The sequence below is a fragment of the Heteronotia binoei genome, chromosome 9 (assembly GCF_032191835.1).
Source record: "Heteronotia binoei isolate CCM8104 ecotype False Entrance Well chromosome 9, APGP_CSIRO_Hbin_v1, whole genome shotgun sequence".
NCBI lineage: Eukaryota > Metazoa > Chordata > Lepidosauria > Squamata > Gekkonidae > Heteronotia > Heteronotia binoei.
The window spans coordinates 48,702,925-48,717,979 of NC_083231.1; the positions used below are offsets into that span (position 1 = coordinate 48,702,925).

At 42.2% G+C, this 15,055-nt stretch overlaps 2 protein-coding genes across 3 annotated transcripts in view; one reads left to right on the top strand and one right to left on the bottom strand.

Moving 5' to 3' along the window:
* Positions 1-14,670, bottom strand: part of KLHL2 (kelch like family member 2) — a 64,177-nt gene extending 49,507 nt beyond the window's left edge. The window contains exons 1-4 of one of the 2 annotated variants that reach the window (XM_060246560.1): positions 14,430-14,670; positions 10,458-10,583; positions 5,964-6,070; positions 3,673-3,794 (exon numbers count right to left, since the gene is read on the bottom strand). In XM_060246560.1, the coding sequence (XP_060102543.1) occupies positions 3,673-3,794; positions 5,964-6,070; positions 10,458-10,583; positions 14,430-14,458 (384 nt within the window). In that variant the 5' untranslated portion in view covers positions 14,459-14,670. Of the gene's footprint in view, positions 1-3,672; positions 3,820-5,963; positions 6,071-10,457; positions 10,584-14,429 lie in introns of those variants that run through there. The other variant, XM_060246561.1, reaches the window with a different exon arrangement.
* Positions 1-15,055, top strand: part of TMEM192 (transmembrane protein 192) — a 488,151-nt gene that overhangs the window by 437,254 nt on the left and 35,842 nt on the right. The window lies entirely within an intron of this gene.

A 15,055-nucleotide genomic window follows, 5' to 3' on the forward strand; every position in this document is an offset into this window, starting at 1 on the left:
ATAAAATAACCAGTATTTCCTTACAACGGGAACAGGAATTAGCCTGGAATTTGTTTGTGATGGGCATGAACCCAGGTTACTACAATACTTGAGCATTCTGTTCCTTCTTCCCTTGGGCAAGCTGTCAGGACTGAAGTTTTCTTCTGTCTACGTCTAACCAGTCATGACATCGAGATACTGATATCATAATAAATTTGAGCATATTTCTTTGCCAGTAACAGGGATTCTCAACTGTGCTCCATCTTCAATTTCAGTGCAGCTCACAAAAGAACATAAGAAGGGAATGATCCCACCAGTAAGTCAAGGATGCGATCACCCTGAACCAACTTTGATTTGTTTGTACCACCTGAACACAGGATCTAATAGAACATACTAGAACAAAGCAGAAAAGGTGTTCAGCATATGTGTTTTATCTCACTTCCACTACAACTAGATGGCTAGGGCAAGCGTGAGTGATTTGTTACGACACTTAACACTTCTGCTGAACTGGAGTACTACAGGTGCTCAGCAGTTATACAGAAAGGTTATCAAGGTGAGAGAACAACACTAACACATTGAAACCCGAGTCCCCCAGATTCCTGAAGAGAGTGGCATCCAGTTTCCTTTCTTATTAGGAACAGAGCAACTGTAGCTCTCAGTGTTTGAATCCATTTCTCAGTTGGGTGGTAGAAATTCAGAAGAACTGGAACTACATTCTGTATCTGTATACTTTAACTGCTATTAAAGGATGTTACACAGATTTTGTGTAACATACTTTAAAGTATGTTACACAAAATCTGTAATAAAGTATGATAAAGTGCAGCAGCAATGGGACTTCCACATGCCTAGTTTACCTAGTTGCCCTATCCCCAATCTCCTGAAAGTGCTACCTCTCCCGCAAGCCAACAGGATTTTTGCAATTTTTTAAAACTGGTACTAGAATATCATTATGCTGTTGTATCAAAAGAAGTAACAATTTCTCTGAATTCCCAGCTTTCATGTTATTTAAAAGACTCTAGTCCCTTCTCTTGTGGAGATATAGCATACATTTCTGCAAGGCGAAGAGCTAGAGACTCTTTTTTTTATTTTTTTAAAAATATGAAAGCTTAGCATTCAGTGAGATGTCTACACCTGCTGGTACAATGATAAATCAATACAATGATATTCTAATGCTATTTTTAAAAAATTAAATGCTCCCCCAGTGGGAAGAAGGAAATGGCTACCACAGAGACAAGGTCAGGGAAAATGGCTACCATGTGGACTAGCAAATCCGAATTTTCTACCCACACAGCCACCATCTAGGCTCTGCTGAGATCTTCACCAAAATGTCAGAGCAAAGCAGGTTTGAGAAAGTCTGGAGAAAAGTCAGGGAAACCTCCCGTGGTGCATTAATAAACCACAATGCTGTAGGGCAGGGGTGTCGAACATGCAGTTTGGGGGCCAAATCAGGCCTCCAGAGGGCTCTTATCAGATCCCCGAACAACTGGCTGTCATCTGCTTCCTTCTCCCTATATCTTGTTTCCTTCTGCATCGCAGCTTGCTTTGCAAGGCTTGCTCAATTGCATAGGAGCTACGGAACAAAACCTCTATTTTCTCAATTGGCTGAGGCTCCTTCCTTGGGAAGGAAGAGCTTGCTTAGCCAGGCTCTCTCAATAGCACAACAGAGCTACTGAGCCAAGTTTCTCAAGAAGAGAAAGGAGTACTTTTCTTCCTTTCTCACAATACAAGAACTTGTGGGCATTCAATGAAATTGCTGAACAGTCGGGTTAGAACTGATAAAAGGAAGTACTTCTTCACCCAAAGGGTGATTAACACATGGAATTCACTGCCACAGGAGGTGGTGGTGGCTACAAGCCTAACTTCAAGAGGGGAATGGATAAGCATATGGAGCAGAGGTCCATCAGTAGCTATTAGCCATAGCTTATTGTTGGAGCTCTCTGTCTAGGGCAGTGATGCTCTGTATTCTTGTGCTTGGGGGGTGGGGTTAGCACAGTGGAAGGGCTTCTAGCCCCACTGGTGGCCCTCTTGATGGCACTTCGATTTTTTGGCCACTGTGTGACACAGAGTGTTGGACTGGATACCTGATCCAACATGGCTTCTCTTATGTTCCTTCTATTGGCTGAGGCTCTTCCCCCCCAGTCCCCTGGGGAAGGAAGTAAAGAGCCAGAGCTTCCTCTGCCCAGTTCCCTGGATCCCATGGGAGAAATACAAAAAAATCATCTTTAAGACCAATGAGTGCTAACGTTTTAAGCATGTTTTAAGTTTTTTAAAAAATATATTAGTGTTTACCTGTGTTCTTTATAAAACATATATCTCTGGTACCTAATCTTAAATAGGTAAACACATGCCCAGCCTGACACAGCCCGCCCCAATACGGCATGGCCCAGCCTAACAAGGTCTCATTTATGTCAGATCTGGCCCTCATAACAAATGAGTTCGACACCTCTGGGAATCAGGAAAAAACCAACTTCCCAAAAGATGAGTTGGCTTTTATACCTCTCTCTACCACGACATAAAGGAGTCTCAGTGTGGCTTACAATCACCTTCCCTTCCTCTTCCCACAATAGATAGCTGTGAGATACGTGGGGATAAGAGAGCTCTGAGAGAACTGTGACTGACCCAAGATCACCCAGCTGGGGAATCAAACCTTGTTCTCCAGATTAGAATCCTCAGGCTCTTAACTGCTACACCAAACTGGCTCTCAAAAGCACTGAACTTGGGTCTGATAACCCGTGTGGAAGAAAGCTACAAGGAGGATTTGCTGCCGTTTGGAACTGAAACTGAAATTTGTTTGTTTGAGCATCCACAGGTTATCCCCTAATCATCCACTATCCATGTTCTCATCTGCTTTGTTCTGATCTTTCCATAATCTGGTTTGACGATTTTTTGGAAAAGATCAAAGTGTGTTTGCATGCTGTGTGGAAAGAAAGATGCATGTTATTGCAAGTCCCACCCAAATTGACAGCATTTTCCTTTTATCTGCTCCCTACAGCTGCCACCCACTGCCCCACCCCCGGGCTCTTTTTAAAAAACAGTAATAGCTATGACACAACAATTCCATATTTTTTTCAAAACCACCAAGAAGCTCTTTGGTGGTGTAGAGGGACTAATGGGGCCACAGTGGGCTGACTAAAGCAAAGTGCTAAGGAAATGGCTGTTTGGGTGCTCCATGGCTACTGAACAGACAATAATGGCCATGTAGAAGCAGCCAAAGATTGCCTTCTCCACTTTTTCCTTCTCAAAATTGTATTGGTGAGTTCAAGTAGGTGCAGAACTTTGGCCAACAGTGCTGTTCAGCTGAAACCCTGTCCCATAAGATACTAAGCAGACATCAGAACATTGCACATGAGTTTATTTCTTACAATTACTCTTTGTCTACAAACCTTCCCAGCTACATTACAAGAACAAATAATAATAACAATTTATCCTTCACTACACCAAGTTTTGCAGGGCCCTTTCAAACTCTTACACTTGAAGGACTACAAAACAGAAAGCCATTTTAAGCTGTGTGTATCAATCATTTTGAACTAATGAAAGAAGTACTAGGAGATCACATGAATTCTATTAAAATACACATATGACTAAGATACTAAAAATAAGTGTCATTACCTTCACGAAAGAAAAAAAAATGTCCTTGTTTTTTGTGTCATGATGCATACCATTATAGGATGAGCTGAAAATCCTCCCACTCACCTGTACATTTTCTTCTGTAACCTGAATTTCAGCAGTGTAAACATATTCAATGAGCATCTTCAGAGTCCAGCCATCCACTTCTTTTATTCGAACTCTCTTTGCCTGACTTTCACTCATTTCACCTATGGTATACATGGTTTTATAGTTCTGTTAATTTAGAGAAACACCAACATCAACATATTTTAATATATCACAAAGGGCTTTACTGGATAACAAATGAAACGTAAGTTCTCTATTTCCTCCAAGAGAGGAGAGCAAACTCAACATCACAATGTTAAGTGAATGAGCAAGTCACTTGTAATAACAGGCTTGCCTATTAAGGTTCATGCAGGACAGTAAAGATACTTTGGATTAAAAAATCAAGGCTCAAAATCTGTTACTATCCTACTCTTCTTTTTCTTGCTGCTGCCATTGTTGTTGCTGCCATCAAGTCACAGCTGATTTAGGACAACCCCATAGAGTTTTCAAGGCAACAGATATTTAGAGGTGATTTTTCACTGTCTGCATCCGTTGGGCTGCCTAAACGTTTTTTTTTTTTTTTTTTTTAAACCTGGGTGCCAATATCAAGCTCCTATGTAGCCAGGATTTTTCTAGACCTTAAATTCTAGGTAGTCAAAGAACAATACATATAACATCCATAAGAATAACTAAAAATAAGAAACAAACCAACATATTCTTAAGGACACAAGTATATCCATAACTTGGCACAAGCAAGTTTAATGTATTTTCAAGAAATGCTGGTTGAAACTGTCCTAGCAAATTCCATCACCACACAAGGATTAATATTAGCAGCATTTGACTCATCATCTCCTCAAAACAATTTCACCTCTACCCAGAAGAGAAGGGAAACATGGCATGAGCTTGTGGAGGCTGGAACACTGATCATGAAGACCATCTGCAGTGCCAGCACAAATTTTTACTGAAGAGGATTCAGTGTTTCCAACAGCAGAAAACCCTGCGCCTTTCATATTCCAGAAGGCTGACTGATGTGTGGGACGTTGTTTTGGGCAGCGGGGAAAAGCCCACCCCTGGTCTTCCCAACAGAGGCAAAGATAACTCCTTCCTATCTTATCCTTGCACTTAAGCACCAGCAAGATGCTGGGGTTACTAGAGCAACAGAGAAGCTGGTAACATACTTCAATGGTTCACTGCTTCTCAGACATCCCATTCTGAGCTGCTGCCTAATTACCCCACACTCCATTTCTATCTGAGAACCCACATCCACCTGTGACACCTCAACCTATAAAGCCACCTGAACAGTGCATCGCCACACACCACAGGCAGAGCAGAAAACTCAGTGGCCATGGCATAAAGAGAGACCAGAGTCATTAAGAAAATAGTTCAGCTATACTCTCAGCCTGTCAGAACAGTGGCACTGCCACTAGTATTTAATATATCAAACGATGAAGAAATAAGCCACACAGCATGTTTTCTTAGAGTCACTCAGCCAGCACAGTGGTTAGAATGCCAGACCTAATCTGAGACACCCAGGTGTGAATCCTCACTCTACCATGGAAACTTCTTGGGTGATCTTGAGCAAATCGCTTTTTGTCCAATTACTTCACAGAGTTGTTCTTTTAAGAACAAAGTGAAGGGAGAACCAGGTTATAAGCTATTTTGGGTCATCACTGGGGAGAAAAGCAGAGTGTAAATATCTAAATACATACTGAAAACTAAAGCAGCACAAAAAGTAAAGATGAGACAGACTTTAGAAGTTAACATTTTCCTAAGAAGAAACCGAACATTTATATGCAAAAAAACAATATCTGCAGTAAGGAACATGACCTAGGAAACAACTGGCCTTAGAAACTTGCAGAGCAAAAAGAGGCCAGCTGGCATGAGAAACTTACAGCAAGACATACTGGCCAGCTGCCATCTAAAGTTAAGCAAACATGTATTCCAGCAATAACATGCCAAAGTCATGAAGTCCTTCATGAGTGTGATATGCATAACATTGTCAGTCTATAAAGGTAATTACTGGTGTCTCAATACTCCTTTCCTACTTTTTATCACCTCATTACAGTCTTTTGACTTTGTCCACCTCAGTGATTCATGCAAGCATGCTTTTCTCCTTGACAGCAACATTTCAACTTGTAACTTACACATCTGAATGCCCCATCACAGATCAAGTTTTTCATACCATGGATACCAACTCTCCCATTCACCAGTATCAACAAAAATATGTACTAGCCCTAAGATTAATACTGAAGAAATTCCTCAGAGTGGTTTGTCTCTTTCAAAACAGGGTATTTTTGTTTCAGTTTGTAACAAATGATTTAAAAATATGGTACCTGTAAACATGGCATGGAAGTACGGACTGCAAGCGGCTAACACAACTCTATGAGCTGCAATTTCCATATCTTCTGCTACTATTGTTACATCACATAGCAAGTTTTGACTGCGCAAGGAAAAAGTAGAATAGCAGAAGCTGTTAATGAGAAACATTCCACAAGATAGCAAACACACTATTTATTCTTCTCAGATCTTCAAATTGGGGATGTTTGCTTTATATTTCAAAACCCACTCAGTTTGGTACAGGCTAGAGCCTGGGAGCAAAATGATTTTGCTAAAACCCATTAACAAAGAATTTTCCTATTTTTAGCTTTATTAAAATAAGCACAGGCCAGGAAAAACTTATAAGCAAATCAAAAAGGTAACTGAGAATGTAATTCTAAGCAGAATTACATCCTTCTAAGTGTATTGAAGTAAATGGGCTTGGAAAGGCATAACTCTGCTTAGGACAGCTCCATAGGATGTCAGATGTTTCTCTTGTCCCCTGATAAAGGTTGGAATCACACACACTAAATAATGCACTTTCAATCCACTTTCAGTGTACTCTCCACTGGATTTTACTGTGTGAACTGGCAAAATCCAGCTGGAACATGCATTGAAAGTGGATTGAAAGTGCATGTACTTGGTCCTAGTTTTAGCTTAGTCTTATTAAGCACTTTTTGGACTCCTCTTAGAAATTAATTTCTAATTCTTGCTGGTTCTCTTAAAGTTATTTCTTTTGAGAAACATAAATTTTGGGGAAAACCGAAATTTATGTAATAGTTACTTTCCTATAAAACCTAAACTTCTTTTGCCAATTCAATATAAAATGCATCATTTATAACTTAGCATACAAAATTGTACTATTTGGTATACTTGGACATAAGGTTAAACTTTATAACATTGAAAATATAGAACTTTAAATAATACATTATAAATCATAGCTTATTGTTGTCAAAGTCACTTTACATGCAAACAAAAATGTCTTCTAAGTAATGTATAGGTCTACAGTACACACTATTGTCTAATGCTGTAGATAAACACAATTTGTTGTTGTTCAGTCGCACAGTCGAGTCCGACTCTTTGTGATCCTATGGAAAAGTCACGCCAGGCCCTCCTGTCTTCCACCATCCTCCGAAGTCTGATCAAATTTGTGTTTGTTACATCAGTAACACTGTTCAGCCATCTCATCTTTTGCTGTCCCCTTCTTCTTTTGCCTTTTGTCAGGATCTTCTCCAGGGAGTGCTCCCTTCTCATTTGGTGGCCAAAGTATTTGAGCTTCAGTTTCAGCATCTGACTTTCCAGTGAACAGTCTGGGTTGATTTCCCTGATTTGATCTTCTTGCAGTCCAAGGGACTCTCAAGAGTCTTCTCCAGCACCACATCTCATCTTTTGCACAATTACACATTTCAATTTGTCTTTCATTTCACTCAAATCCAAAAGGAAAAATGGGGGGGAGTAGGGGAGGTTAAGTTCACCTAAATTTTCTACTTTGTCTGAAAAAGAATTTCACTCATTCTAAAAGAACACATATTTCATAGGAAGGTTTTTCCCCCAGTGCTCCACAAAGTTTCCTGATTTGTCTGTTGGAAAAAATGAATAAAATTCTTCTTCCCACCCAGCATTTCATATCTCTAGTTCACTGCAACTCTTCTGGTCTTAATGACACTCACCTGCCTCCCCTGAGAAGGCAGGGGCATAGAGAGGAAGGCATGTGAGGAAGATCTTAACTGGTAGATTGTACCATACAGGAGGAAGAGGTCATTCAGTTGTCCTGGCCCCAAAGTGTTTAGGTACTTAATGATAGGAACCAGCACCCTGAATTTTGCATCCTGTCTCTTACAGCAGCCTAGCTGCTTCATTTTGGCTCAGCTAATATTTCCAGACAGTTCTCAAAGAGAACATTACAGTAATCTAACTTGGATGTAATCCGTGCATGGATCACTGGGATACAGCAGCCACAGCTGATAAAAGGCACTACATGCTATAGAACACGCCACCTGAAGGCTAAGATGTGGGAACATCCCCAAGCTACAATCTCCTTCCTGTAGGAGGACTGTAATTCCCCCCAAGGTAGCCTGACTCCTAACACTGAATTATAACACACACACCCCAATTCTACTGCAGAATCAAAATAATTAGTTCCTTATAATTAAACAACTTTCCTCATTTAAAGAGAAACCACAGCAAGACATTATTATCCAAGAGTATCATGGCAAACTGGAATTAAGCCAATTTGCTATTAAGGATGCACAACCAAAATCTCATAGAGTTAGATCCCACAGATCTGAAAAACCTTATGCCAAAAGTTAGAACAAATCCATGGAATCCAGCCCACTGTTTTCCTTGGCTCTTTTCCATAAAGTGAATGTTTTATGTACAGAGAGACACATGCAACACTTTTTTATACAAAAGGAATCCTCAGCATGCAAAGTACTTCCGTGCATTCCCATCCTGAGTAGAGTTGCACCCTTCTAAGTCAACTAATTTCAATGGATTTAGAAGAGTATGCCTCTGCTTCATATTTGACTAAGATAGCATGATGGATACAAAAGAAAATGGTTTGCTCCCTTGGCTATACAACCTCATAATGCACATATGGGGCTCCAAGACAGGTGACTGATATATCCAATTTACTGATGTAATGAATTAAAGACAGACAGATAGAAAGTCACCCAGTGAGTTAAAAGAAGTAGGCCTTGAACTTAGGTTTTCCAGATAAAAGTTGAATGCACTAGGCATTGAATCAGGACCGTGCATACACTCACTGCCTCAACATTTCCCCCTGCACAATTTACATAGTACTAGTTTGCTTAAAGTCACTCAAAGTGACAGAGATTGATTCTCCAAGTATGTTCAATGCAGCACACATTACAGAGGAAATAGTATGAACAGAGAGCATAATCACACTCAAAGATAAGTATCATGAATCCAAACCACCACTCTATTTAAATAAAGGTAAGCAACCAAGATTTCATTATTTATGCCTAAAAAAAGAAGTAGTAAATATTCAGTTTAGTGCAACTGAATTGTAGGAGTTTCCCTCAAGACTTAACTGAAATATCTACAAAGAGTCAAGTAATGCAGAACAGACCACTGCAACTTTTAATTTTGCTGAGAGAAAGCCTAGAAGACTTCATGCTGTAAGCAGTCTGTGTACAAAATAGCCAGCATTAGTGGCTTTCATAAGAATTGACCCTTTAATAACAACACATATGCTCCAACTTTATAAAAATTCCAAGACAGTAGTTCTTAATTCAGTCAGTCAACTCTGAGATATATCAAAGGTATCACAAAAAAGATTTCCCATTCCTCATGATCCATAACACCACCTATCAAAATGGCTTCTTCTATTACTCGCATCCCAGACTGAGGGCATGCAATTCCAGTCCTTGAGCAAAGGCAGGCAGAACTATACACGAGGGCAGCAAACCACTGGGTGACCATCGTATGGGGGCAATTGCAAATGGAGTTCAGAACACTTTCTTGAAAATAAAATTAGAGATTTTCTAAATCAAGATAAGTAAATGGAACAATGGCAGAAAGCAGTGCTGAACCCTTCCTTGGAACTGCTCTGGGTAGTGTTCCAGGAAGTTTTGTCTTCACAACCACTCCACATTCAAGTTCAGTCCAAGAGTGTGAACAGTCCAAGATCAGTGAGCTTCATGGCTGAGCATATCTGAAAGAGAGGATTAGCCAGAGAAAGCCTGGGCCTGGATTTACCCCAAGTACTGTTTGTGGCCCCACAGGCAGGAGGGAGGGAGAAAAAGAAAAGATGCTACCCAAAGAAGTCTTGGAGCAGCTTATAATCACCTTCCGTTCCTCTCCCCACAACAGACACCCTGTAAAGTAGGTGGGGCTGAGAGTGCTCTGACAGAACTGTGACTGGCCCAAGGTCTGGCTGCATGTGAAGGAGTGGAGAATCCAACCTGGTTCTCCAGATTAGAGTCCCCCACTCTTAACCACCACTACTCTTAACCACTACACCACAAGAGGGCAATTACTGCTGCAACAAAAAACACGAGAAGCTTGGTCCTGCCCTGGCCTGATGCTGGGTCTATCCCAGGGGCTGGAGAAGGATGGGGGCGGGGGGGACAACAGGGCCACTTAAGGTGCCACGTGGCCATGGCTCACCCTCCACTTCGTGAGTCAGCACTCAGCTTCATTTCTGTATGAAATTTCTTTCCTCCACCATTTATTTTTACAAATCTTTGATAGCCACCCACATTTGAAGATGCAGAACCTCCCACTATCACATGTAGTTCAGGATAGGAGTGTTTCTCTAGATGCTTCTCAAGCTTCCACATGCAACATTCTTCAACAAGTTCCTAAAAATAGCAGTTTACGAGCATAAGAATCTCCATCCATACCTCTCTTAAAACTTTCAACTCCAATACAATTTAGTTTCAAATACGACAACAGCCTAGATTGGACAGAATGTAGATTCTGCCTGTTGCATACAATTTTCAAAAGGCAGCAGGCACACAACCTGCATAGGAAGGATTCATTATTACCTTCTTAATTCATTCATAACTTTGAAAGCTTTCTTCATATGCCAAGGGTTCACTGTAACAGGACAGTGCTTTTCAGTATTATCATCTTTCAGATCCAGAGGCTTCTGATGGCACAGCTTGGTACATCTGCAAATAATAAAAGGCTCATTCAGTAATTGCCCATTTGAGAGCTTATCACTGCCAAAACAGGCATAGAGTAACATGGACTGAGGCAAGAAAGTAAGCCAAGTGAAGTGTACTTTCAGACCTTTACTATGATTATTCTCCAACAACTGAAACAGAAAACAAAAGATGCAAAAACAATATTTATCTACCTATGGACAGCTTCCAAGGATCTTAAGTCTGATTAAAATACTTGTAGGAGATCAAAATAACAATACTAATTAGTGGGGACCACCTGGAAGAATGTTCTCTGCACAGAAACATTTACCTTAAGATATACTTTTTAGCCAGAAACATAATCTAGACCTCAGTAAATAATTGCTGTATCTGAAACATGCCCGTAATCAGCGCTTTTTTTGAGCAGGAATGCACAGGAACACAGTTTTGCTGGCTTGGCATAAGGGTGTGTGTGTGGCCTAATATGCAAATAAGTTCCTGCTAGACTTTTCCTAGCAAAAAAGCCCTGCCCATAATTAATTATTTTTCATTTGTCACAATCAATAACGCATAAGGGAATATCACACACATCATGATCCTCCTGCTAACTTGGGGTTGTCATGTTGTGTACATGGCAACATGTGGATCTTCCTGCTTTGGTATCTAGAACTGGAAAATCCAGATTTGAGGGCACCCAGTCATGTGAACTGCAGTTAAATATACATGTGTTTCACTATTCTTGCAACTGTGTGCACTGAAAGGACTGTACCATATACAACCTCTCCTTACATATTGTTCATTATCATGGAAAAGGCTACTGTGCTAGTGTACAATTTCATAGCCTTTCATTCATTCCATCCCCCACTCTTCAAGATATAGGGTTACAAAGAGGTTCTATTTCTTAAAGCTACTGCATTTCAAATAAAATATAAAAGATTTGAGAAGAAAGGTGAACACAGGGATTTCCCACAAATTTAAGTGGGGTTGCCATAAGTCAGCTGTGACTCTATGTCCCCCCCCCCCCAAAAAAGGTTGGATCTAATCAGCTTTTCTGTTGGTGAGAAAAGAAAGGGTCCTCTTTGATTCCCACCCCCCAAAAAAAAATTGCTGAAGAAGCTGGGACCTGAATGCAGAAAAGTGATGTAGGGTGGGGGCTGTATTAAAAGGAGAACTGGGCAAGACTGAGTGGAAGAAGAGGTTGAATTCAATCCATCAGCTATTGTGGAAAGTGTCAGTATCAACAGTAAGACTGAATGCAAAATAAGTTGAAAGCATCACTGATATAAAATGAATACAAACAGAAGAAGCAACATGTGAATTAAATGGATAAAGGGAAAGGAAATACTAGCCTTTCAAGGAATATAAACTAAGCCAATGTTCTTGCCAGTTTTATTATGCATTATTTCCTACTTATAACACAAAAGTCCAGTTCATGCTCATCATTCATACTGATTCTTTCCAAGGAAACAGCCTCTATATATGGCTTTGCTGTTTACTTCCATTTGCTTGAAATCTTCTTCCTCTCCTCTCAAGCTTTTGAGGCTTGGCCTTATCTTGTAGACTGTAGCCCAGTACTACCAGGCACCCTAAAAACTGTGTGCAGCACCTGGGTCAAAAGAATCCAGTGTGCCTGCCATTACTTTCCTCAGTTCCACTTCTAAATGCACATGCACACTCTGTTTTCTATTAGTCTGCAAATATGGGGGGAATCCACAAGGCCACAGAATCCTCTGTGCATGTTAACTTTTACCTGCTACTGAATGACAGATGCAGACAACTGACCCAAGGCAGCATATTTCATATGTAAAGCTAAATGTGGGGAGGGGGATTTAAAATAAAAGAACATACTGTAGACATGCAGGCAGTACATTGGTCAAATACCAAAGAATGGCAGCAGTTGGACAGCTGCCATCTCCAATTTCATACCTTTCATAGCTTGTGACAGGGATTGCCAGATAACACACTCCAGCTATCACAACTTCATTTCTCAGATCCTTAAATGTTTCTCTTGTGCTTGCTATTCTAGGAATCGAGCCTGACAGACAAGTTTCTGAAAGCTGATAGTTATAAAGGAAATAACCAGCACTATCCTACTCTTCTCTCAACCATGATATTTCTTCTGAGGAACAGAGTTGGAAGATGGCTGCTGTCATTTTTAACACCATTAGACTTGGTAATCCTTTCAATCCTTGGATATCCCATCTGTCTGTTCAACTTACTTTATATATAAAAAAGGTAAAGGTAGTCCCCTGTGCAAGCACCAGTCGTTTCCGACTCATAACGTTCCAAGCTCACTAAGAAAAATGGCAAACATCCTCCAAGGCACACTCTTAAACAGGAGACACTTCTGAATTGATGTAGTTGGGGAACACTAGGAAAGCTAACTGCTTGGCATACCTTAGCAGACAAAAAAACCCATGCATTTTCAAATGCAAATGTAAAAATGACAAATGGCAGGGGGGTTCTATTAGCTGTGATTCTCTACTGTGATATGAGGGTAGGGTGGGACAACTGGAGAACAACAGGCAGGCAACTAACTTACGTAAATTGCTAAGATTAGCTGTGCCAAGTAATGAATAACAGTATCTTCAAGTAGTGGCCCTGCTGGGGGGGAAGAGGTGGCAGATAATAATAAGAACTCCACAGAGTGAAGAGTGGTATGACTCCTCTACCCTGCCCTTCATCAAAGACACTGCTCAATAAAGAAGGCCTTCTTAGACAGGGAAACAGATTTCTATCTAGCTATTGCACACAGCTCTTGAGCATGTTCCCCTAAACCTCATTTTCCCAACTACCACAGAAAGGACTTCAGGGAACGTTTAAAGCCCAGGGTAGAGGCAGGAAAGTAAGCCAAGTGCAAAGGAAAAGACATACACGTCCTGAACTAGAAAGGCAAGCAATCCTCACCACTCTCATCACTTCTTCCATTTCAACAATGAGTTAAGGTGCAATCTCAAATAATGTAATACAGATTGAGTAGTCTGGAAGAATACTTAGCTACCAACCTGGCATTCTTGGTAGAAAGGCATTAGAACACGTTCATTGCACTACATGCTTATTAAGTGAAGCTGAGGCATTTGACAGTTATTCCATATTAAAAAGTGAAAATGTTAATGTGAAATTAGACTGCAACTCTAACAGGCAAAGAACATCCTTTCTCTACATTATGCAGCACTTAGCATACTGACAATACAAGACGACTATTATTAGTTATTCAAGCCATGCTCAGAAGATAAGTAATCAACTGTGCCCAACAAAAAGGAATGAAGCAACAATAAACCCACACACTCTTTGAGGTTCACCCCTCGCCACCCTGCTTCACGGGTGACCTCCCAACCCATAAAGCCTTCTTCTAGCACAGGGACCACATATAGGTTGAGATCAAGGGGGGGAACATACAAAGGAGATGATGCCACCACATTTAGGATTAGAACTGTAAACCACACAAAGGCAATGCAGCAGAAATCGTCTCAAAAAAGCTGAACACTGCGCTAATACAACTATGCTATCTGACCACATACAGAGTGCCTATCTACCTTTAGGGTGTAACTACAGAACTCGAGAGCAGCCCTTCCAGGCCAAAGAGGACAGCTTCTTAGCAAAAGCTCTCCGCAGCACCCTCTGAAGATAACCAGCCCCTCTAACCATTTCACATGGGCATATGTGAGCAGCCTGCACATGCTCAGAGGCATTGAAGCCACTGCTGCAACACGGAACCCTCGGCACGTAGACTATGAACTTGAGGCCTGCCCTTAACTCGTGCCCCGAGGACCAGCAGCAGTGGCCGGCACTGCCTTTTCCGTGGAGTGGAGTGGAGCAGCCAGCTTCCCGCGCCCGCACTTTCCCCTCCACCTGGCGCCGTCGGCCACTCACCCCAAGGGCTGCAGCAGTAGCATCTCCATCGCGGCTCCCGCGCTCGGACTGCTCCCTCCGTAGAACGCAGGCACCGAACGCCGGCGCCAGCACCATTCCAGCCGCGAACGCTGCGACCCCGCCGGCAGAACGCCCCGAGAGGCAAGGCTGGACTCGCCGCCGCCGGCCAGCTGCGAGGGCGCGCCACCGCCGCCGAACGCCTCTTCCCCGCCCAGGCGGAGACCAGCCGCCGCAGCTGCTGCCGCCGCTATCCACGCGCTATCGCCAGACTTCGCCAGCCCGCCACTTCCGGGGTCCAGCCAGACTGAAGCCGAGTCTCTTGTGCAGCAGCAGCCGCCGGAGGAGGAGAAGGAGGAGGAGGAGGAGGGTGATGTCAGCACGCAACTGCGGGGGGGGGGGAGGGAGAAGCACTCCGGCGTGCGCCCCCTCTTCCCAGAGGGGCCCACACAGCATGCGCGGGCGCCGTTCCCGAGAGCGGCAGCTGGTGTTGGGGTGGATCCGGGACAGGAGGCGGGCTGGCGAGGAAAGATCGGCTCTTCTGGCTGGAGAATGACGGCGTGGGACCCGATTCTGTCTCGAAACCCGCCCCGTAGGTTGCTTGCAATATAGGAAGATGTGTTCCCTCT